Source organism: Pleurodeles waltl, chromosome 8 (assembly GCF_031143425.1).
Source record: "Pleurodeles waltl isolate 20211129_DDA chromosome 8, aPleWal1.hap1.20221129, whole genome shotgun sequence".
Classification (NCBI taxonomy): Eukaryota; Metazoa; Chordata; class Amphibia; order Caudata; family Salamandridae; genus Pleurodeles; species Pleurodeles waltl.
In genome coordinates, this window is record NC_090447.1 from 1444052474 (window position 1) to 1444078842 (window position 26369).

The window sequence follows — 26369 nt, forward strand, 5'->3', positions numbered from 1 at the left end:
TGATGGGGGGGTAAGACTCATATCAAGCAGAGTCCAGGAGCTAGGTTCAAGGTAGTTAGAGCCTTTTCTGTCCCTGAGGCTCTGATCAGGAGGTCCACCAGGTAGCCCTTGGAGTCATTCTTGTGGTCCTGGATTTAAGATACAGGTCCAGTCCTTCTCACTCAGGCAGCAGGCCAACAGAATAGCAGAGTACTAGTCCTTAGTGCAGAGCAGCACAGCAGTCCTTCTGAGTCTTCCACAGGTCCAGAGGTGTACTGAAGATTTGGGTCTGAGGGTCCACTATTTATACCTGGTGCCCACTTTAAAGTAGGAGAAGGTTCTGGAGGTTGGAATTTCGTGCCCTGGCACCAGATTGTCTATGGACACAAAAGGCTTGTGTCAAATCCTTTGGGAGTGCCCTCAGGCAGAGCCTTTGTAATGTGCATGTGTGGTAGGTGACATCTCCGCTGTCCCTTTCAAGTCAGATATGGCCCATCCTTCCAGCCTCTATTCATCCTTTGCCTCACTTTCTGGAAGCAATACACAAAGACCAACTGAGAGCTACACTTAGACATATGACCCAGATTACAGGCTGCAGGCACCAAATGTTTGGGACATGAAAATGCCAACTTTGTGAAATTATTTTGACTTAAAATCTGACTTTACCATTAAGGAGAGTTTTAAATTGCAATACTTTTGCTTGGCATTCCTATCTCCTCGCAATTGAAAGTTATCACTGAGAGGGGTGCCATCGCTAATACAAAGAATGTGAGGAAAGAGGGCACCCCTGTTTGGTGCCTTGACCCACCAATATAGATTGTGAAATCAGGCCCCTGGAACAGACTTGTACTGTCGGGTCCACGTATAGCAGATGGATCAGTTCAATGATGCGGGTCCCAAAGCCAACTCAGAGCTGTGGTCAGGTAATCCCAAATGAGGGAATAAAGAGCATTTTCTAGGTCCAATACCACAGCTGCAGCCCGAGGCCAAAGGGGCAACCAGGCAGACTCTGCCAGGCAGAGGGTAAGCCCCGCAGTCCTCAAGCCTCCTGTCTTTCGGGTGTGGCACCACCTGCAAAGGTGTCCCCAGAATGCAGGAGCGGGTCTCCCAGGTTCCACTGAGAGTCCGAGCCCCCCACCAGAAGGTGAAGAATATTGGCAGCCATCTTGGGTCACGGAAAATGCAATTAGGGAGTTTGGTGCTCAGAGTTTGCGATTAAGCGTCTGCCATTGCACCTCGACTAGCCACACATCCAGTATTAGAAATGGGGTCTTTGTTTGGCAGTCAGGTTACCCGGATCCTCACTCCAGTCAGGGTAAAGGAGAATCACACTGAGTTAACCCCCACTCAACCCCTTGGTAGCTTGGCACGAGCAGGTAGGCTTAACTTCAGAAACCGGGTGTAAAGTATTAATACCAACACACACAGTAATATAGTAAAAACACTACAAAATGACTCAACACAGGTTTAGAAGAATAGGCAATATTTATCTGAACAAAACAAGACTAAAACGACAAACATCCAATATACACAAGTCAAGTTATGAATTTTTACAGATTAAACTCAAAAATAGCTCTTAGAAACACAAAATCGTTCCCAATAATCCGACGCCAACAGCACCAGGTATGGAGTCACGCAGACCCCCAGGTACAGTACCTTTGTAAAGTGTGAAAACAAGTGCGAAGTCGGGGATCGCGGTGTCACAGGATCCGAGGCAACGTCAGTTCTGGTGCTGCGGGGCAAAGGAGTGGAGGAGTCACGAAGTAGTGTCAGGTCCTTGCTGCGGAGTGATGGAGGTGAGGCGGCGTCAGTGTGAACCCATGCACTTCGGGGAGAGTCAGTCACGACGTGGTGCGGTGACTTCCACGGAGACACAGACTTCAGCGGGGCTGTGGCGGTGTCGGGCCTGCGAGGGTCGTCTCACTCCAGTGAGGACCATGGAGTCGGTTGCAGGTGACGTCACGGGATTCGGCAGCGGTGACGGTCTGGAGTCGTCCGAAGTCGGTTTTCTTGGATTTTCACCAGCTTCTCCTTTCAAGGGTCCAGGGACTGGATAGGGCACCACTTGTCAGGCCAGGAGTCTCAACAGAGAGTCCAGGTGCTGGTACGAGAAGTCTTACATGGTCCTGAGACTTCAGAACAGGGGCAACCTCAGTCCAAGCCCTTGGAGATTCTTCTCAATTAGGAATATACCAAGTCCAGTCTTTGTCCCCTTTAACAGGCAGAAGCAGCAACTGCAGGATAGCTCAACAAAGCACAGTCAGAGGCAGGGGCAGCACTCCTCCTCAGCTCTTCGGCTCTTCTCCTTGGCAGAAGTTCCTCTTGATTCCAGATTTGATCTAATTTTCAGGGATTTTGGGAGCTCTTCTCATACCCCTTTCTGCCTTTGGAGTAGGCCTACTTCAAAGGAAAGTCTCTCTTTTTTGTAAGATCCTGCCTGGCCCAAGCCAGGCCCCAGACATACACCAGGGGGTTGGAAACTGCATTGTGTGAGGGCAGGCATAGCCCTTTCAGGGGTAAGTGACCACTCCTCCTCTCCCTCCTAGCACAGATGGCTCATCAAGACATGAAGGCTACAACCAATCTCCCTTTGTGTCACTGTCTAGAGAGAGGTGCAAGCAGCCCAACTGTCAAACTGACCACAAACAGGCAGATTCACAGAATGGTTTAAGCAAGAAAATGCCTACTTTGTAAAAGTGGCATTTTCAAACACACAATCTAAAAACCAACTTCACTAAAAAAACATATTTTTAAATTGTGAGTTTAGAAACCCTGAACTCCATATTTCTATCTGCTCCCAAAGGGAATCTGCACTTTAATAATATTTAAAGTTTAAAGGCAGCCCCCATGGTAATCTACGGGAGAGATAGTCCTTGCAACAGTGAAAATAGAATTTGGCAGAATTTCACTGTTAGGGCATGTAAAACACATAAGTACTTGCCCCACCTTTCACATACACTGCACCCTGCCCATTGGGCTACCTAGGGCCTACCTTAGGGGTGCCTTACATGTATAAAAAGGGAAGGTTTAGGCCTGGCAAGTGGGTACATTTGCCAAGTCGAATTGGCAGTTTAAAACTGCACACTCAGACACTGCAGTGGCAGGTCTAAGCCATGTTTACAAGGCTACTAATATGGGTGGCACAACCAGTGCTGCAGGCCCACTAATAGCATTTGATTTACAGGCCCTGGACACCTCTGGTGCACTTTACTAGGGACTTACTAGTAGATTGAATATGCCAATCCTGGATAAGCCAATTAGCAATACAATTTACACAGAGAGAATATGCACTTTAGCACTAGTTAGCAGTGGTAAAGTGCTCAGAGTCCTAAAGCCAACAAAAACAGGCCAGAATAAATAGGAGGTAGGAGGCAAAAAGATTGGGGATGACCCTGCAAAAGGGAAAAAGTCCAACACCCAGCTTCTGCTCTTCATTTACCTGCTACTACTATTGTTACTCCTCTATATCTCTAGCCCAGTTGACACCAAGCCTTCATCTCCCCTTCCTCTTCCTGAGGCTATCTACGTCAAGATCAGATGGCCATCCAACTGCTCTCCTTCCCCTTCGGCACACAGTTACTTAAAACTCCGCCTCACTCCATAACCTCAGAGATATGGGGTTGTATTTCACCAGTGTAATGATGAAACTGTACCTTATTCTACCAGATTTTATTTTGTGAAAGGTTTGACATACATACATACATGTTCAACAGTAGTGATACGTTTATAGGGACATGTCAATCAACATGTATGGCCATATTCTCCATCACCACTGCTCTACCTTATTCTACCACAACTATGGCACTTATTGCACACAATTCAAAACCAACTAGAGAAAAGAAATATATCCCCACGAATTCAATCATTTATTGGTTCGACATACATACATGTTTAACAGTAGTGATATGTTTATAGGGACATGTCAATCAACATATATGGCCATATTCTCCATCACCACTGCTCTACTTATGCCACCACAGCTATGGCATTTACTGCACACAATTCAAATGCAACTAGAGAAATGAACATTTATGCCCATGAATTCAATAATTTATTGACAGAACAAACTGCAAATTTGGCACAAGTGGTCTTAGATCATCCCATCTTGTGAATCCACATTTGTTTCTGAGAGTATTACATTGTTGTTTTCAGTACCAGAGCTTGAAAGTTAGGGAACTGTTACATATTGTAGTACAAACATGAAGTCATGACTTGTTCTTGCTCTACTATTTGTCTTCTGTCCCCAAATGCATTTTCTATAATGAGAGATTCCCCACCGATCCCTGTCATTGAACACACTCACGCTTACTGAGCACTGCACAAGGCACATTCACATGAATCTGAAAAAAGATGATTCTTGGCACTGTTGTATTCGAAACAGCCTAATTGCCTGATGGAAATGGAGTAACACGCAAAAGCTCCTGCCCTAATAGACACAGACCAGCCGAAACTGCCTAGGCAGGTCCTCTCTGAACTAGAGAACAAGCAACCCAAGACAGGTTTTGGTCTACCGGGCCTCTTCAGTTTGTTGCTGTTTGGTTCCAGTTGCACATTGAGCAGTATTCATGTGACAGAAACTGATACAGGAATGTCCACAATGCACATTTCAAGTACACATCAGTGTGCACCAGACACCAAGGGGGTTATTCTAACTTTGGAGGAGGTGTTAATCCATCCCAAAAGTGACGGAAAAGTGACGGATTTACCACCAGCCGTATTACGAGTCCATTATATCCTATGGAACTCGTAATACGGCTGGTGGTATATCCGTCACTTTACCGTCACTTTTGGGACGGATTAACACTCCTCCAAAGTTAGAATAACCCCCCAAGTGTTTAACTTTCCCCTCCGCAGAAGGTATCACCAGTGAACCTCACACATTGCCTGGAAGTACACAGCCATTCTCCACCAGACTTGTATTTGAAACCAGTGCAGTAAAGACAAGTGTCACACTCACAGCAGCAACCATCATGTCGGAAGCTACCATGAGTTACAAAATATAGCAATATTAGGGGTCGACCCAATAACCCTAAGAACCGGGGTAATAATCGAAATAAAAAACGGAGTGTACTATGAGTTCTAAAACTACCGCCAACAGAAACAAGCATTTGCAATGCAGCAGGTCTTGCATTTCTCCGAGTTAGAGCTATGAGCAGTTGTAAACGCCCAACCGAACTTTTCTTGCCACATTAAATGGAATGCGATCGTGCTGCTACAGTTCACTCGTAGTGAAACCTATCAGTAAAAGTGCAATTATCCATGTAACCGGCAAAAGTACAATTAACTATGTAACAGGGTCGATGTCATGGAAAGCGCTCGACTTCTGCCAAGCGAAATCACGCTGGGAACAAAGATAAAAAGTAGTCCATAAACCGGATGGAAAACAGCGAGCCTCGCATGTTTTCATTACTTGGTCGCTGTGCTCGAAGAGGGCTTAACTACCAGAAAAGCCATGACGTATGCATGCCTTCCACTAATGAAAGCAAGCAGATTTTTAACAGGCAAGCCCACGAACCAATGAAAGTCACTGACATGACATGGACGGGGCTCCGAGCCCTTTTCTAACTCCTAAATCGCATCGCTAGCGAAACGCATGCGCAAGCGCAGGCGACGCAGGCTCGACCCTAAAAACAAGAAAGTGCTTTAAGTTCAACAGTAACTCCCGCTGGCCCATCTTCCTGTGAATTTAGTGCTTTATTAGCCATTATAGGCCATGAATTCACTTCCATTTCACGAATGCACTTATATCAACAATGGCAACTTTGGAGGAGTCAGCATTGTCTTCAACAAAAGTACAAATATTGTGGGCAGCTAAAGAAGGTAAAACCTGCCTCAATACCATGTACATAACTTCCATCACTAGCTCGTTGAACACCAGCATTAAATAAAAGTAGCAGTAGGACCTCAGCAAGAAGTAATATATCTGGAAGCACAAGTGCCACTCAGGGCACCGTTACTGCAAGTACCATCTCAAAATCAATCTCAATCCACAAATGAATTAAACACAGAGGAGCCATCATCAGCACCTCCCTTTGAGCTGTGAACCTGCAAAAAAGATTTTAACAAACCTTTATGTCAGTACGAATGATTTCACCCTAAGCATGCCTTCAGTATTTACAGTGCAACATGCCTCAAATGTGAAAAATGATGGGATATAATTGGAGACGAGTGCTGGACTTAAAACCAGTGTAGTGGAAAAGAGCACTGAAGTCATTTCAAGTACACCCATCCTGAGACTATCATAAGTAATTAAAACACCACCAGCCTGAAAGAAGAAAGTCCATTCAGAACAAATACAGGTCATATAATGATATCTTATGCTGAGACAAATGAAGGGACATTGTATGTTTTTACAAATGAATAACTAATTATGAAAGTGAAAATACACCTTCCAATTGTGAAACATAATTTAGCCCATCATTGTTCAGATCTTTGGAGAATATCAGAAATTATTCAAAACGTATAGAAGGAGGCACTGAACATGAATTGAATTCATTTTCACCATTCAACACTGCTTTAATAGAATTACACTTGACATTGGGCATCATACCTTCATTGTCCATTCCATAGGGGTGATGCTATAAATGAAAGCACAGTAAAATCTCAATTGGCAACATCAGAAAACACTAACAGAACACAAACAGCAACATATGCTCAAGCTTGTGGTTGAAGACGGGGCCCAACAATACTAATTTTTGGGACCAGTACATTTTCCTCACCAGACATTGACCAAGCGCAGAAGAGAAAAAACATTCAAGAGCAAAAGAGGGAGGAATAAAAGACAGACAAAAGATACAAATGGAGAATGCAGGAACTTTTAGCAGTGGGATAAAGAGTTAGGGTGGTATTTGTTGATTGAAAAAAGAGGCATGAGGTGTAATTAAGGCTACGCAACCTTGGATTTAACATCCCAACCTTTAATAGCTAGGGCTAATCAAAACTTTGAGACCAAAATGTATTCTTTTACAAATTAAGTACTGTGCTCAAAAGATTGAAACTACGTACATATTAATAATGACAAAACATCATCTGTCTACACTCTTCAAATAGCACCATCTGTCAAGGAGACTACAACATATAATAATTTCAGCACTGATCACAGTAGACATGGGGGCTTATTTACAAGCTCTGTGGCACAGGGTGCATGAGTGACCGTGCTGCGCTGCCCTGCACCACAGGGAAAGGGCAGAAATGCCACATGTCTACAAGATACAGGAAATTTCTGTCCTCTCCCCCTGCACTGGCGCACAATGGACTGCCTAGTGCCAACACCATGGTGCATAGATGCCTGTGATGCAGCCAGGACTGTTTCTGAGCAGGAAGTGACACCTTCCTGTATAAAAACAATCCTGGGACGCGTTTTCCTCTTTTTATGTGTGCTGCAGATTATGGATATGATCCCACTATATGGGAATGTGGATATGATCCCACTATATGGGAATACCAGGAAGAAACCATTTCAGCAGACTTACCTACAAAAAGTCCAATGGTATGGACCACTGGGGATGATGCAGCCAGTGGTACTGCTATAGAAGTGGGTTTTAGCACTTTTTCTGCCTTGAACCTCAACTGATAACCTCAGGAATCAACAAGTCCACTAACAATAGCAAATGGTCAAGTATCTGAAAATATTTCCAGATTACTCACTACAGAGCCATATTCTAACTATACTCTTCAAGCAATTCAATGTACCATGGACACTTCAACAAATACTCCTTTCAACACTGATTATATTACAATAAGAGCATCTTCAAACTTAACAAAACTCTCTGCAAGAAGCAAAGCACCTGAAATGAGTGCACTCAGTAGGATCTAGCACCACTACACATGAATCACCAAGCATTTTAAAAAGTGAAAAACCATGTCATTGTACTTCGGTATATAAACAAGTCCACTCAAATCGGCCAGTACCAGTCCAAATGTATTAACTCCTGGAGATGATGCAAACAAATTTCATAACTGTAAAGGCTACCTGTAGGCCCTTCTAGACCTCGCTTAACATTCTCAGAAATATTGGCATATGGTGATTCAATGGAAAAAATATGCAAAGAATAGAAGCACCTTCTAGACATACTTTTCAAGTAACATCTACCATAAAGGTTTCAACAAATATTCCTTTCCATACCAAACATGTCACATCAAGTATTTTCTCAGAGTTCTCAACTAAGGGTACAAAAAAGATCACCCATGATGCAAGTGCATCGAAGGTAATATTGAAGTTCCTTCATACAATCACAAATGTACCACAAACCATTTGAAAAGCATACAGATACTTCCTTCCACCTATGAATGAAATGGGAGACAGTGCATTCATGTCAGATACAAACACGTCTGATACGACAACGAATTGCGAAGATAATACACCAAAATAAAAAGAAAGATCATTTCACACAACTTCCTATGCTACTACAAATTCCATATAATTATCTTATATTACAGATTAGTTACACTTTAATCATGAAAGTGCTATCGATTATACTTCTGAAACATCCCTTTCCTCTTTATGCTTCAGATCATCAGCAATGACAAGCACTGGATCCAATAATTTATCAAGCCGTACTAAACAAAAATCAAGTTCATGGTCAGCATCCAGCACAACTTCAAATGCATTCGCACAACCCAAGATGCCATCCCATAATCAGCCAAAACAGATCTCAATATACTACCATTTGAGATACTTCCAAAGCCAACACTATTGAAACAGGTTCCAGCACTAATGTTTCTTCTGACCCTGAATCGACATCCTGGAAGTTGATGCTTGTGTACCAGCAACTAGAAATCGTCATTCATCTGAAAGTCTGCAAATTAAGGTTTGTTTCCTAGCACCACTTTTAATATAACTCCTATCAAGGGGACTTCAACAATACTTTGGCACTGATGGAATTACTAAAGGTAGACCTTGGAGCTTCCAATCCTCTCTGTAACAAACATTGCACCTGATATGAGTACGCTGAATACAGTTTCACTGTCCACACAGACCACCACAGATACACCTCAAATCACTTGGAAAAGCCCACACCTATTCTGTTACAGCCATGCACTAGCAATAAGCACAGTGCAAGAGAGCACCGCATTATTGTCAGATAAACCAATGCACAATAGTAGCTTGAGTTATGAAAGTACTACAATTAAGAAGAAAGTTAATGTAAAAGAACTGAAGAGCAAACTACAGTTCCATATGCAGAGATAATACATCTTCAGTTTCTCCAAAGGTAGGAATCTCTGTGGAGGATGTACTCAATACCATGCAATCTGCTTCCAGCACCCTTGCTGCTGCTTGCCCTTGATGACATTAAGAAGTGATAAGGGTATCTCAACTACTAGACATGATCCATTATCCAGAAATACAAATGAATAGATCATACAACATCTGCTTCGTTTTACATGTTTTAACAGAATCAACTGCAGAAACTTCAACAAATGTTACTTTTATCACCAATTCAAATTATCAAATTCCTCCTCAGTCTCTAAGACATACTCTGCAGTAACGAGTGAGAATGAAATTTCTTCACTGAAGACCAAATTAGTACCCATGTCAAGCACCACATTTAAACCCCAAATGACTTATGAATGCATACTGTCTTGTATCACAAACCCAACACGTCTAACAACTGAAATGAAGCCTACCTGTACTTTAGAAATCCTGAATACCATGAAAGTATGAACAGAGGCGATAAGGGTGGTCCAAACATTTCAACAGGACCATTTTTGAAAGTACATCCCAACTGTCAACTTCTGAAACACCCACTTTCTCATCTTTCATAACATCAAAAGAGCCGACTAGTGAACAACCCACCACTATGCCATGGAGCACTGAACAGGAATTGAGCTCAGGTTCTTTGTCAGAAATGACAGTATCAGCTTCCGGGACTGACACGCCATCAACCTTTACAAGTCCATACTTTAGGACCATTTACCATGATAGATCCCAAAGCACAGAGACACCATTACCTACTACAGCTCTTCGTAAAACAGAATCTTATGCAGGTACTTCAGCAAACAATTCTTTTGGTACTGATAAACTCGCTCACAGTGCATCAACAGACTATACCTCAAACTATGCAACAATTACTCTACGTGAATTTAGTACATTTGAGGTATCATCACTGTTCCTGCTAAGCACCACCAGTGGACCAGAAACGATTTCTGAAAGCACGTCTTCATCTACTAGACCAGTACTGCAGACAAGTACCCAGGAAAAGTCAACTGTGCTAATATCAGATACTACCAGGAACATTGAAAGCACTGTCACAGCAGGTACTTATATTTATAATGAAATAAGCTTTGTTAGCAGAACTTCACCTCAAACATTTTCGAGTCCAGGAATCAGTGTTTTGCCAACAATTGTCACAGAACAGGTTAGTACATTTTATGAAAGTGCACCTGGACCTTCTTACTTTTCAAACTTCAATGTCCTCTTCCACTTTCCCCTCAATGCAGACAACTACTGCAGACAGGAACATTGTCCCAGAGAGAACCGAACAAGACTCACACTCTGTCTTTTTATTAGAAACAACACATGGCAGAATTTTAACTTCATTTCCTGCAAATTCTGAGACAGCTCTTATCTCAGCCAGTACAAATACAAGTATAATAGATGGAAGTACCATACACATGTCAGACACCACTAGCCCATTTGACAGCATTACTTCTGAAGATACAACCAAGAGAAATGAAGAAATGCCTAGTAGTCTGACTGCAGCTCACACAGCCTTATCAAGTATTGAAGTCACTGATGTTAACCCTTCAACCTTCAAAGATACAATTAGCACTATTTATGGAACTACAGCCAGACCTTCTTCAACTGAATCTTCCATTACCCTATCTTCAGGCATCACTGAAAGTGAATTGAGCTCAGTACCTTTAAGTTCATTCCCCACAATTACTGATAAAACTGCAGCATCGTATGAAAATACAGTGGGATATTCAGCTTCCACAATAATCGCGTTCTCAATTACAACACCGGGGCCTCCTAGCTTTGAACCTTCTTCTCCCTCACCATCCACATCCACCATCTCATCAACTGAGCCTCAGACTCTCAGACACTCTACTGTATCAGGCAGCACTGATCAGGCATTAAGCTCAGATTATCCATCAGAATTAACACCTCCAACAGTCCCAATGACATATTCCATGGCTTCTAAGACAGACCACCTTTTAGACGTTACAAGTGAAACAGTAAGGAGTACTGCACACATATCAGATGCTACTAAGACTATCAATAGCGATGCCTCTGAGGGCACAGCCAGAAATAACAAAACATCTACCAGTACAAATGCAATCCATACAATCACGAATTCCACAATTCTCACTGATGAATTTAGTACTTTTTATGGAAGTACAGCTCCGCTTTCGGCAACTAAAAACATCCATTCCATTATCCTCCTTCATACCAGTGCAACAGACTTCAGCACCTGATACTTCACCGGGAGGTATCAATCATGAGATAAGCTCTGTCTCTTTAGCAGAATCAACATCCAGCATGGCTTCAACTGCCTTCCCCACAAATGTTAAAACAGAGCCTCCTACAGGCATTATTAGTGCACAAATATTGACAACAATTCAGGATATAGTAGCACCTTTCTCACCTTCAGCATCAAGTGAAACTAGTCCACTCACAGCAAATGATAACAAGTCTAATCCTGAAAATGAACTAAGCACAGAGCAACCATCATCTGCTACCAGAGCTAATACAACAGAAACTGCAGCTGAGCTTTCATATATTCCTTCTAGCAAAGCTGTGACACAGCATATATCAACAGGAACTGCTTCTTACTCCACAGCAAGTACTCAAAATGTAGTAAGCACATTTGAGACACTTTCTCTGACCAATATAACCCACACTAGTGAAACACCAAAGTTTTCTGAAAGCATGCCATCTTCATCTACCAGACTTGCATTACAAACAGTTACATCAGAACAGGCAAATGTGCAAACATTGGACACTACCAGACACATTGACAGTACTGTGACTGAAGGTATTACTAGTGGAACTAAAAGAGGTTTTGCCACAAGCCTCATCAACAGCACTGCATTTGAAGGTACGACTAACAGAAATGAAGACATCCTTAGGAGTACAGCGTTAGCTCATACAACCTTGTCAAATCCTGGAGCTACTGACCACATCACTTCAACTTTCACAAATATGGTTAGTGCTAATCATGAAAGTACAGCTGGGCCTTCAGCAACTGAAACTCCTATTACCTCATCATTAACTAGCACCAAACGTGAGTTGAGCTCAGTCCCTTTATCAGAGACGTCATTGCACATGGTTTCATCTACAGGTACCAGCAGTTTTGAGATAACAGTGCATGCACTCAATACAAGCCAACATGTCACAGAGGGAACGACTATGTACATCTCAGACACCAACAACCTCATTGACAGCACTGCTCCTGAAGGTAAAACAAAAAGAAATGAAGAAAGGCCTAGCAGTACAACCACAGCAATGTTTTTAAATTCTGAAGCTACTGATATTATCTCTTCAACATTCAAACATATAAATAGTACTATTTATGAAAATACAGGTGGGCCAACTAAAACTTCCCTTACCTCTTCCTCAAGCAGCACCAATCGAGAACTGAGTTCAGATAGTTCATCAGGATCTACGAGTCTTGAGAAAATAGAACAGATATCCATTACAATTCCACAAGTATCAACAACTGAACAGGATACATTAAAAAAGCTCTCTTCAGCAGCATATGAAAGTACAGCAGACCATTCTGCCTCAACAACATCATTGTCCACCATCACATCAATGGAGACTATTATTCATGGACATACTACTGTAGCAGGAAGCACTGATCAGCAGTTAAGCTCAGTTTCTCCATCAGAATCCATATCTCTAAAATACAAAACATCATTTCCAACTGCTTCTGAAACTGTTTATCTTTCAGACTTTGCAAGTCGAAGGGAAACAAAAGGGAGTACTGTACACATATCAGACACTACCAGCCCTATCAATACCTCTGCTCATGAAGGTACAACTAACCAAAATGAGATAATGTCAACCAGTACAACTGCAGTTCACAGAACTACATCAACTTTGGATGCGAGTGACAGGACTACCTCAGTTTTCACAGACAGATTAAGCACTTTTTATGAAATTACAGCTCTACCTTCTGCAACTGAAACATCTATGCAATTGTCTTCCTTCATACCATTGGCTAGTACTATTCAAGGAAGTACAGCTGGATCTTTTGCAACTGAAACTCTAACCACCTCATCCAAAAGCAGCAGCAAACATACATTTCCTTTTATAGAATCTATATTTAGCATAGCTTCATCTACAGTTTCCACAACATTTGAGGCTACCGAACGTACACACATTACAAGTTCAACCTTATTGACAACTGAACAGGACACATCAGAACAGCCCTCCTCTTCAGCATCATATGAAATAACATCTGAACCTAATGCTTCCACAATATTCTCATCCTCCATCACATCAACAGAGCCTGATACTCTTGAGCATGCTTCTTTATCAGGGAGCACTGATCAGGATTTAAGATCAGTTTCCCTATCAGATTACACACTTATAACCCAAACTGCATTTCCCACAGTTTCTGAGACTGTTTCTCTTTCAGAAGTTACAGCTATACCATACACCACCATCCCCCTCAAAAGCACTGCTTCTGAAGGTGCAACCAACAGAAATTATGAAAGGACTGCTAGTACAAGTACAATAAACAAGTTTTCAAATGCTGAAATAAATTACACTATCTCTTCAACTTCCAAACATGTAAATAGTACTATTTATGAAAGTACAGTTTCACCCACTGAAACATCCATTCTTCAGGTCAAGCAGGACTGAAAGAGAGTTGAGCTCAGGTCCTATGTCAGGGTCTATAAACAGCATAGCTTCATCTACAGTTGCTACAAGTTCAAGTTTTGAGACAACAGAACGTTTTCTCATTTCAAAAAATGAACAACATATAACAGACCTATATAGCATCATATGAAAGTACATCTGAACCTTCTGTTTCAATTACACCCTCAACTTCCATCACAAAAATGGAGCATCTTTCATTTAAAACTTCTGTTTCCACAAATGTCTCTCCGTTTATCATATCATCGAAGCCCCCAATTGCTGAAACTTCTGCTTTAATAAAATCCTCATCCTCCAATACCTCAATGAAGCCTCCTAACTTTGGACTGTCTGCTTCCACAACATCCTCATCCTCCATCGCATATAAGGAGTCTCCTAATCTTAAAGATACTTCTGTACCAGACAGTACTGATCAGGGTTTAAGCTCAGTTTCTCCATCAGGAGTAACATCGCTTATAGTTCCAGCAAAATTTCCCAAAGCATCTGAGACTGTCCATCTATCAGCTATTACAAATCTAAGTAAAACAGAGATGAGGACACTACCAGGCACATCCATAGCACTCCTTCCAAAGGTACAACTAACAGAAATGAGGGTACGTGTATCAGTACAACTCCAGCTCATATGACTATATCGTTTACTGATGCCACAGACATGACCCCTTAAATTTTCATAAATGAATTTAGCACTACTTATGAAAGTACCGCTTCACCTTCTGCAGAGGGAATTACCGTTCACATCTCAGAGGCTCTCAGCCAGTTTGACACCACTGATTCTGAAGGTGCAACCAGGGGGAATGAAGGAAGGCCTAGCAGTATTCCTGCAGCTCACACAACATATTCAAATACTGAAGCTACTGACATTATAACTTTCACAAAAATGATTAGTACTATTCATGGACGTACAGCTGGATCTTCTGCAACTGAAACTCCCATTACCTCATTCACAAGCAGCAGTGAACGTGAGTTGATCTCTGTTCCTTTAAGAAAATCTACATTTAGCCTGACTTCATTTACAAATTCCGCAACCTTTGATGATACAGCACATGCACACATTACAAGTGAACTGACAACTGAACAAGAATCATCAGAACAGCCCTCCTCTTCAGCATCATATGAAAGAACACCTGGAACTGCTGCCTCTACAACATTCTCGTCCTCCATGACATCAACTGAGCTTCTTACTCTTGAGCCTTCTGCTTCAACAAAACTCTCATCGTACATCACAATAACAGAGTCTCCTATACTCGGACCTTCTGCTTTCACTACATCTTCATTCTCCCACTCATCAGTTCAGCGTCCCACTATCAAACATTCTGCTTCCACTACATCCGTGTCCTCCATCAGAGCTTCTGCTTTCACTACATTTTCATACTACATCACATCAAAAGAGCCACCAACTCTTAAACCTTTTGCTTCTACTACTTTCCCTTCCTCCATTATATCAATGGAGCCTCTGACTCTCAAACCATTGGATTCCATTACATCCCCATCCTCCATCACCTCAACAGAATCTTTCACTTTGGAACCTTCTGCCACCACAACATCCACGGCCTCCATCACATTAAATGAATCTCCCACTGTTGAACGTTCAACTTCCACAACATCCTAGTTTTTCTTCACTACAATGGAGCCTCCCATTCGCAAATCTTCAGCTTCCACATCATCTTCATCCTTCATCACATCAACAGACCCTTCTACTCTTGAAGCTTCTGCTACCACAAAATCCTTATCCTACATCACATTAGCTGAATCTCCTACACTCACACCTGCTTCCACTACATCAAAATTCTCTCTCTCATCAATGCGGCATCCTACCATTGAGCACTCTGTCTCCACTATACACTCGCCCTCCATCAGAACTTCTGCTTCCACTACATTTTCATCCTCCATCGCATCAACAGAGCCTCCCACCAGCAAACCTTCTGTTTCTACTACCTCCTCATCCTCCACCACATCAATGGAACCTCCTACAATTGAACCTTCTGTTTCCACCAATTTCTCACCCTCCATCACATCAACTGAGCCTCTCACCCTCAAACTTACTACTTCTACCACGTCCCCATTCTCCTTCACATCAAAAGAGCCTTCAACTTTTGAAACTTTTGCTTCCACCACATCCCTATCCTCTATCACATCATTAGAGCCTACAACTCTCAAACCTTTAGCTTCCACAACATCCCCATACTCCATCAACTCAAAGGAACCTCTCACACATGAACCTTCTGCTACCACAATATCCTCAACCTCCATCACATTATATGAACCTCGCACTTTTGAGCGTTCAGCTTCCACAGCATCCTCCTACTCCACGGCTTCCGTGGAGCCTCTCACTCTCATGCCTTTTACGTTCACAACATCTTCCATCACTACAATAGAGGCTCCCAGTCTTGAACCATCAGCTTTTCCAACATCATCATTGTCCATCACTTCCACTGAGCCTCCCACTCTCAAACATTCAGCTTCTACAACATTTTCGTCCTCCAACATGTCAAAGAAGGCTCCCACCCCTGAACCTTCTGGTTCCACAATATGTTCACAATCCTTCACATTAACTATGCCTCCTACCTTTGAAGCTTCTGCTTTCACAACATCCTCATCATCCATCACATTAACTGAGTCTGGTACACTTACACCTTATGCTTCCACTTCATCTTTATTCTCTCTCTCATCAATGCGGCATCCCACCATCAAACATTCTGCTTCCACTACATCCTCATCCTCTATCAGCACTTCTGCCCCCACTATAATTGTGTACTCCATCACATCAACGGAGCCTCAAACCAGTAAACCTTCGGATTCTTCTACCTCCTCATCCTCCATCATATCAATGGAGCCTCCCATAATTAAATCTTCTACTTCCATCAATTCCTCATTCTCCATCACATCAACAGAGCCTCCCACCCTCACACCTACTGCTTCTACCACATCCCCATTTTCCATCACATTGACGGAGCCTCAAACTCTTGGACCTTTTGATTCCACAACCTCCTCCATCACATTATATGACCCTCCTACTCTTGAACCTTCAACTTCCACAGCATCCTCATACTCCATCACTTCAAAGGAGCCTCTCACTCTCGAACCTTCTGCTTCCGCAACATCCTCCATCACTATAATGGAGCCTCCCACTCTTAAACCTTCGGCTTTCACAACATCCTTATTATCCATAACTTCAATGAAGCCTCCCATTGTCGAACCTTCAGCTTTCACATCATCATCTCCCTCCATCACTTCAAATAAACCTCCTACTCTCGATCCTTCAGCATCCACAACATACTTATTTTCCATCACATCAATGGAGCCTCCCACTCACAAACCTTCTGCTACCACAAAGTATTTGTCCTCCTTCACATCAAAGGAACGGCTCATACCCAAAACTTTGGCATCTACAACATCCTCACCATCAATCACTTCAACAGAGACTTCCACTCTTGAACCTTCTGCTGCCAAATCATCCTCTTTCTCCATCACTACAACAAAGCCTCCCACTCTTGAGCAATCAGCTTTCACAACAACTTTTATCTCCATTACATATAAGGAGCCTACTACTCTTGGACCTTTGGCTACAACAACATCCTTATCCCTCATCCCTTCAACAGAGCCTCCCATTCTCAAACCATCTGCATCCAGAACATCCTCATCCTCCAGCACATCCTCATCCTCCACCACTTCAATTTCTCCTACTCTTGGACAACCTACTATATTAGGCAGCACTGACCACGAGTTAAGTTCAGTTTCACTTTCAGAAATAACATATTTTACAATCCCAACAGCATTTTCCACATCTTCTGAGACTGTTCATCTTTCGGGTCGAACATGTATAAGTAAAACGAAAAGCAGTACTGGCTGCAAATCAGACACTACCAATTCCATTAATAGCACAGCTTCTGAAGAGACAATCAACAAAAGTAAAGAAACATCTACCAGTACAACTGCAGTTCACACAACATTACCACTAACTGATGCTACTGATATGCACACATCTTTGTTTACATCAATGCTGCTGACTTCATCAGCACCTGATACTATACCAAGCATCAGTGAACCTGAATTAAGCTCAGTTCCGATTCCAGAATCATCTTTCAGCATAGCTTCCACTGCATTTCCTACAGATTTAAAAACTGCACCTCATGGAGACATCACAAGTGTATATCTATCAACAACAATTCAGGATATATCAGCAAGTTCCTTGACTTCAGTATCAAGTAAATCTAGTTCATCAACAGCACAAAATTATTATCAAAATGAAACTACAAATAAATTAATAACAGAGCAGCCATCACCTGCTACCACACATATTGTAACAGAAAGTGCAGCTGAAACTTCAATCACACCCCTCAGTACTTTTGATATGACACCAGATATAACCTCAAAGAAGACACCAGAGTCTACATCAACTAATCCAGACAATTTAAGTACACTTGAGGCACACACACTGTCCCTGCTAAGCACGGCCAACAGACCACCAACAGTTTCCAAAATGATAGTGTCTTTCCCTTCTAGAGAAGCGTTGTGGACAAGTATCACAGAGGAGACAGATACCACCAAATCCATCAACAATATTGTAACTGAAAGCAGTATTAATGGAAACAGTACTGTACGTAACACAACTATTTCAAATTCTTCATCCAGTGATCTGTCAACTCCATTCACAGATGATTTTAGTACAGTTTATGAAAGGAACATAACACCTTCAATTTCTCAACCATCCATTTCTTCACCTGCAACCACATTATTGCAATCAACTACTGATGAATCTGATAACATAGCAGGTAGCACCCAACAAGAGTTGAACAGAACTTTTGTACTGAAATCAACATCCAGCATGGTTCCAACAACAGCTCTTGTCACAGCTATCACCAGCCAGCGCGTATTGACAACTGACCTGGTCACATCAAGAGCATCAAGTGAAAGCAGTCTACAGTCAACAGCTCATGACTATCAGTTTGAGTCCACAAGTGAATTAGAGACACTGAAGTCATTACCAGGTACCTTTCTACCTACAAATAATTACGTTACTGAAACCTCAACAAACATTTCCTTCACTACGACTATGAATCGACCAAGTGTATCTTCAGTATTCATTACCAATTCCCCAACAAATAATACAGGTGAATTGAGCAAACTTACGACATTCTCATTGTCCATGCTGAGCACCACCAATGGACTGCAAACTGCTTTGGAAAGCACACTTTCTCATTCTACTAAAGCAACAGACGAGACCTCTGATCACATGCCACACAAGACATTTTCCAGTGGCAGCATTGCTTCTGTTCCTGTGAGCACTAGAAATGAGGAAAGATATCTTAGTACAAATCAAGCTGAAACAACTCTTTCGTATACAAAGACTAATGTTATTGATCCACATAGTACTCATTATATCAGCCCTCATAGAACGTCTCCTACTGGAAAAATATTGTCATCATCCTCCTTTGCATCAGTGCTGCCAAAAACTGGTAAACCAAGAACTGTACCAAGTGGTGTTGAACATTCAGCAAGCTCAATTCCTCAATCAGAGTCAACATTCAAAACAGTGACAAGTGTCTTAGGTGTGACATCTGAGAGCAGACCTTTTACTGAGACTACCATGCTATGGAGTGCTGGTCAGGATACGACCACTTACAACACTTTGGATGCTACATCCAGCAATTCTAACAGATCTGACGCTGCCTCTGCATCCTCTACATCAAGCAAAACTAGTACTCATACAACAGTAAACAGAAATATGGCTGCCAGCACATATGAAATTAGCTCAACCAAGCCATCTGCTGACACCAGTTTTAACATAACAGCATCTGTCACTGAGTCATTATCCAACCTTTCTTCCAAAGCATCCCGGGTTACTCCAATGGATTTTGCAATCCACTCTTCAGCACATACAGCAAAGGAAATTACTGCATTGGAAACAACCGTAGAGCCCATTCAAACAACAAAACATACAGCAGAAAAAGCTTCTAAAAGTACAATTTATTCCACTTACAGCACAGGTTCTTTCTCTAGGTCGCATAGCACCAGTTCCTCATCTCCTAGATGGACAGATGCAAAGGACCCAAGCACAGCAGTCCTTCCTACATTCACTGGGCCCAGCAGTGGAAGTAATTCAGGTGGTACTACTAATGGAAATAAAGGGCACTCAGTGAGCACAGCTAAAGGTAGCACCACCATTTCTAGTGGTGACACCAGCCATAGGACAACACCTCGCACAGGTAAATTTAATTCTGTTTCTCAGGAGGCCACAAGAGTGTCTACTTTTGAAAAATCTGCTTCCTCGGTCACACCAATACATTTGACTTCTGCTTATCTTGACAGCACTGCTACAATAAATACACTCAAGACAACTTCATCGTTATTTACAACAGGTTTTCAAAGCATGCCTCATCCTACTACCAAAAGTACTAGCATATGGTCCACAGAAGTAGCTTCACCAAAATATAGTGGAACAGAATTCACTTCCAGTATGGAATTAATGACTACAACTTCTGACTTAGGCTCTATAACAGAAACCAAATATCTCTCTGAATCTACAAAGGATATAGGAGTTGAGGGGCAGTCATCCGCTAGGACTCTTAATTCGTCTGAGTCCATGAATGCAATATCTTGCACATATACGTTAACCACAGCAGGACATTTACCTTTGTTGTCATCAAATGTTCCTCTAAAATCAACATTGTCACTCACACTTACTGAAACCAGTGAGCATGGCACAGTTCCTGAAACATCCTTTGCTCTTCCCAGCACGCTTACACCATCATCCACTGCCTCTGATGTATTTACTAGCAACCACAATTCAAATAAGACTGCTTCAACAGGCCTACCTTCAACCTCCACTGCAATGGCTACCCAAGGCACCAACACAGCCTCAACTACAGTTGCCCACCAATCTAGCACCACACAACTATCAGTACCTGCATTCACCACAGCTCCAACAATATTTTCCTCAAGTGCAGACAAGACATTTTCTAGTGCACCCTTTGAGAGCAGTACACCTTTATCGATCAGCACTCCACCAGAGGCAGGCACATCAGAAGGACATACTGCACGCTTTTCTTCAACAACAGCACCCACAATCAAAAGCAGCACTTCAAGTGATATGCATGCAATTATGACTTCTATTGCATTAAAAAAACAGTGGCAAGCACACTGATGTCCACAGAGGTGACGGTGGGAGGCCCTACCTTTAAGGTCTCAGGTGAGTATGTTCTCCTATGCTTACTAGCATTGGCAATGTTATTGAAATGAAAATGACATTCTCTTCATTGCATTAAGTGATGATGTGTTAGGTGGCACATACCAGCTCATAGTCCTCCCAGTGATGGGGATGGGAGCAAATGATCGCTTAAGTGGTACAATGACTGGAAAGACAGAAACCTATTACCATAACAATCAGGAAGGTTCTGTCCAAAAGTTGTCCATACTTCTCTCTTAGTGCAGTGGCAAGGCTGCAGAAAGGGGACTTGGGAAGCTACAAAAAGCCCTTAGGGGCCAGTCACAAAAACATTTTTCTTGGTCTTGTACAGTAGAGCATTGTGAGAAGAAAGAGTCTGTATTGACCTGGAGTGAGATGTGCACCCTTTGATCTTTCTTGGTACCCAAGCACTCTTTAAATCCTGTGCCACAAACACAGCCATTGCACATCTCATTTCCACTTGCACCTGTTAGCCTCTGAACCTTCTTGATCATCGCTCCATCCCCATGCGCTTTGTCCCGTACCTTTATTGCACTCTATCTCCTGCATTGGAATGCCTTCCTGGACCTCCATGTCCTCCCACCAGCAGACTGTCATCTCCCTCCTCTTTTGCAATCATGCATTTACTGCACTCACCGTACCCACTGACTGTAATTATCTTTCTGTCCACCCATTAACTTTATGAGGCCTAGCTTCGTCTTCCAGTCCACAGCACCGTTTCCTTTGCAGCATTTTTCCCATCAGAGCCATACCTTTTCTTCTGTTCTAAGTCCACAACATCTTCTGAACTCCCACCCCAAATTTCTGTATTCCTTTCTGAATTTCTTCTCAGCCACGATTTTCATAGGTCATTGATGCTCAGTGTAAAGGCATTCCAGTTCTGTAATCTATTACAACCACATTCCCAGTGCGCATACAGGTTGAAAGGAAGTTTAAGTCTCATAAGTGAATGTCTAGATTTCTAAATATGTTTCAATTTTTGTTTTTAATCATTCCTTTGCAGAATCATCAAACACTCCAGCCACTGAGATAACAATGACACAGCCATTTACCTCAAAACTGAAAACTGAAGAAACAACATTTGACCAAAGTTTAACTTTGTCAACATTATCAGCCTCAAGTGGAGTAGCACTATTAACCAGTTCTACTGAAAATTCATCTTATTCAGTGCTATCAGTTCCAACATCTACAACCATTCCAGCAAGTGAAACACATTCAGTTGCAGATACACCAACAACTGCCACTGAGACCATAACATATAGCCTATTATTTACAGTAGGTTCAACTAACTTTACAACACCCCTTTCTGTATCCACAACAATTACACCTACAATTCCTCATATGATATCATCTGTGGCTAAAGACACGTCTGAAACTGTAACCACCAGTACCACCACATTGACAACCCTCAATATATCATCTGTCAGTTTTGTTTCCACTGAACCGTCAACAATTCCTCAAACTATACCTGTAGTAACCAATGGGATTTCAGAGGTTTCGTCTATCAGTGCTACAAAGCCTTTGACCATCAGTGCCACCACTAACCATTTCATTTCAAATAATACTCGAACATCACAAATTCCTGAAACCATTACTGTGGTGACCGATCAGACTTCAGAAGCTTCCATTGCCAATACTGAAACTTCTTCAACTATCAATACAAAACCTATTGTTTTTTTCTCATCTGAAAAAACACCATCTACAACTGCTGAAACTACAACTTTGGAGACCAAAGTGTCTTTCAAAACCTTTACCACGCGTCCTACCAAGTCATCAGAAGTATCACTTCCTTTTATTTCCACAAAAACATTAACAACTACATTTCCTGAAGCATCCCCTACAGTCGCTTATAGGGTTTCTGAAACTTCTACCACTAGCAGCCCCACAACCGCAATTGTCAGTGCAACCCATATCCCTTCCATTTCAAGAGAAACACTGACAACTACAGTGCCTAAAACCATAGCTGCTGAGACCACTGGGAAAACCAAAACATCTACCATCAACAGTAGTAAGCCTTTGAATGTCAATACAACATCTATTTCTTTTGTTTCTGTTGAAAACCTTACAACAAAAATAACTGAAGCTCTAGCTACAGCAACCAAATGGAATTCAGGAAGTTCAACCACGATAATTGTTAACCCTCAAACACAGAGTCCAGCATCTACTCTTTTGAATTCTTCTAAATCACAAAGTACAACTTCTGAAATGACTACCATGGCCAAAATAACCAATGAGGGTAGTATGCGTACAGTGGCCATTTCAACAAGTACACCTCATTCAGCTGTTGCACTAGCTACATCGAAATACCCATCTTCAACAATCAATCAAACCTCTGCCATTACCACAACCAGCACCACCAATCCAGTTCTCATCAAAAACACATCATCTTCTGCGATTTCTAATTCAGCGACTACATCAACAGTCACAGTAACTTCCAGCACTCAAATAATGACCAAAGAAACCTTGAGTACTACTAAGCCCTGGACTACTAATCCAACATCAACAGCTACTACAACTACTTCAACTACCATTATTGCTCAATCTTGCAGTAAGTATATTACTCCTAATGGAAATGCATTGTTGGTTGAACAAAAACATTTAGGGGCCTATTCACAAACTGTGTTAGGTTGCATGTTTAATAGTACTGTGATGATACTAGGCACAAACTACAAAATAATATTCACCAACCTCTGTGCAGAGGTCTATGCTTCTACCTCTCCTAGTGTTTCTGTGCAGAGATCTCTGCCTAGACTGAGGAGATCTCTGCATGTGTATGCATGTTTTTGTAGTAAATGAGGGAGGTACAGGGGAGTGTGCCTGGAAAATGAGTAATACTTTGGGCATATTTATGAGAGGAGTTGCAATGCTCTTGCACCACTCAATGTGATGCGTGCACAACGCAAGCCCAAAATGCTATGTATCAAGCCACGCAAGGCCACATTGTGTGGCCCTGAGTGGCTTGATAAATCCAGAGTAATGCAATGCAGAGCAATGCAACACACTGCTCCAGGGAGGGATTAATGGATGTTGGGTGGGTTTCCCCCACAACACCCATCGATATTAACACATTTCTAGATTTACCAAAAGAGGTAGACCTGTGAATGCCCCAAAATGCTACGCCTTCCCAAGTGAGGAGTACTGAGAAGAAATATCTTTATTTCTCCTTGTTACTTCCTCTTCCTATCTGTGCTTCATTCTGCAGCACACACAGAAAGAGGAAAATGCCTCAGAGGATTGTTTTTGCGCAGGAGGGTGTCCCTTTCTGCACAAAAACAATCCTCCTTACATCGGAAGCACCCTTGCATCACGGTCAAGGGTGACTGTGTTGGCACTAGGCAGCCAAAACGGCACCATGGTAGGGACAAAGCAGGAATGCACCATATTCTTTTAAAGAGGGCACACTCCTTTCTCTGTCATGCAGTGCAGCACAGCACAGAAAGGTGACTTTCTTCACTGCCTGACATTGTCATAAATATGACCCTTACTACTTAAAGAAGGCATGAGGGGGTCAGCGACTGTTAGGGAAGGGGTAATGGAAAGACATGCAACTACCCACAAAAGAATAAGAGCATTCCTATTCTTAAACTGCATTTCTAAAGTTACTGCAGACAACAATGACCCACAACAGTCATAATTGCATTTCACCTCAGAGCTGGCCATTCACAGGTACTACAACCCCTCTATAGAAAATAATGGACATAGGAACTTAAAATTAACCCTATTTGGAAACAATGTTAAAAAACTTTGAAAGATACATAAAAATGATTTCAAATGTAATTAAATAATAATTTCTTAAACATATTTTAACAGCCTTTCTTCAAATTAAAAATAATTATAATTGTTTCAAAATAAATTATATTATTTCTTAATTCTTTATAGCTGTATTTTTTTAGTTTTTCAAGAGACTTTTTTTTTAGTAACCTTACACCCATAAATGGGTGAACTTATACAAGTAGGTTTACGCACATGAAAGTTTATCTTTGTAAATATACCCCTTAGTAGCTCAGATTTAAACGTGTCAACAACAACATTAATGAATTTGATAATTTTGAACATGAACTAATGTTGAGACAAGGTTATTGTTCCGCCCTGTTAAGCATTCAAGTTGCTTAGCAGTAAAGAGCCAGTTTCTGTGAAAATGGGTTAACCTCAGGCAGCAGTGGCTCAATGTGACATGCTTGACTCAGAGAAAATGCATGTAATATTCATGCATGTACATCATCTTCCTGAGGTGGGGAATGAAACTGCAGGTTGTGGATATCTGGCAGTTCCAGAATGGGTGCGGTATAGGTCAAAGCACAGATGAGCAGCTTTTCAAAGGTCATCTTAAAAGCATTTGTATTTAAAATCCAAGATCTCTGGTTCAGAATTTTAATAAATGACCGAATGCTGCAAAGATGGCCCTGCCGCTGTTCCCCAAATATAGTGAAATGTGAAAGCATGCCTTGATAAAACTATGAAGGCAATATAGTAATAGATAAGTAAATATCACGTTGGAACAAACAAAACCCAATAAATAAAGTTGTTGAAAAGAGAAATGATTTATAGGCCTTATTACTACTATTTTATTGACCTCAGTCACTCAACGCTGTAGGGAATCCTTGATGGCTTCTTCCACCTTTTGCCCCTTGTGAATGGTGTCAGCAGCCTCAGGAGGCGCCATTAGGGAATGCTTAGACAGTGGTGGCGGCTTGCTGCCATCCCTGCCTTTGTAGCCAATCACAGGGTTCGCATAGAGCGACCTGCATAATTAACATTTATCAGGCAGGTCGTTTTCCAACCTTCTACAAGTGGAGGGAGTGAGATATGACCTTCTAGTACGCAGGTTACATTGCAAAATGAAATATTGGTTGCAAGATGTCGGTGCACAATTCATGACCATTTTTTGGGACTAACCCTTCAGAACAACTTGAGGAAGTATTTTTTACGCTTCATCACAATTGATCAAACTCTGAACATGGACAATGCAATCGACGAATAATCGACTGTTTATAATTGTACCTCTCTTCACAGCCCAATCACCTCTGTCATTAGAAATCAAGCTTGTCAACAGCCACGTCATTCATTTAGGATGGACCAAGGCGAGCAGCCGGAAGGACATTCTTTACAATGTGAAGCTGTTCCAGAATGGTGCATTAATGACAAGCGAAGACAAACGAGCAACTGAATGCACTTTTTCTGACCTTTTCCCTTCAACTAAGTACAGTGTATCCATTGAGGCAGTGAGCTGCTCCGAGAAGACCACCGCTTCCTTATCAATCATGACAGGTACTTGTCTTTCAATATGCAGATTTGTATTAATAACCTTCCCGCATATACCTTTCTGATGTGCTGTGTTTTTGAATTAATGTTTTTGTGTGTGGCTTCAGGACATTT

At 41.8% G+C, this 26369-nt stretch overlaps 1 protein-coding gene across 1 annotated transcript in view; it reads left to right on the forward strand.

The window, feature by feature from the left end:
• The window catches only part of LOC138249608 (mucin-3B-like), a 99524-nt gene that overhangs the window by 39930 nt on the left and 33225 nt on the right, over positions 1 to 26369 (forward strand). The window contains exons 3-4 of the mRNA XM_069203553.1: positions 21997 to 23541; positions 26007 to 26261. Of these exons, the coding sequence (XP_069059654.1) occupies positions 21997 to 23541; positions 26007 to 26261 (1800 nt within the window). The remainder of the gene's footprint in view (positions 1 to 21996; positions 23542 to 26006; positions 26262 to 26369) is intronic.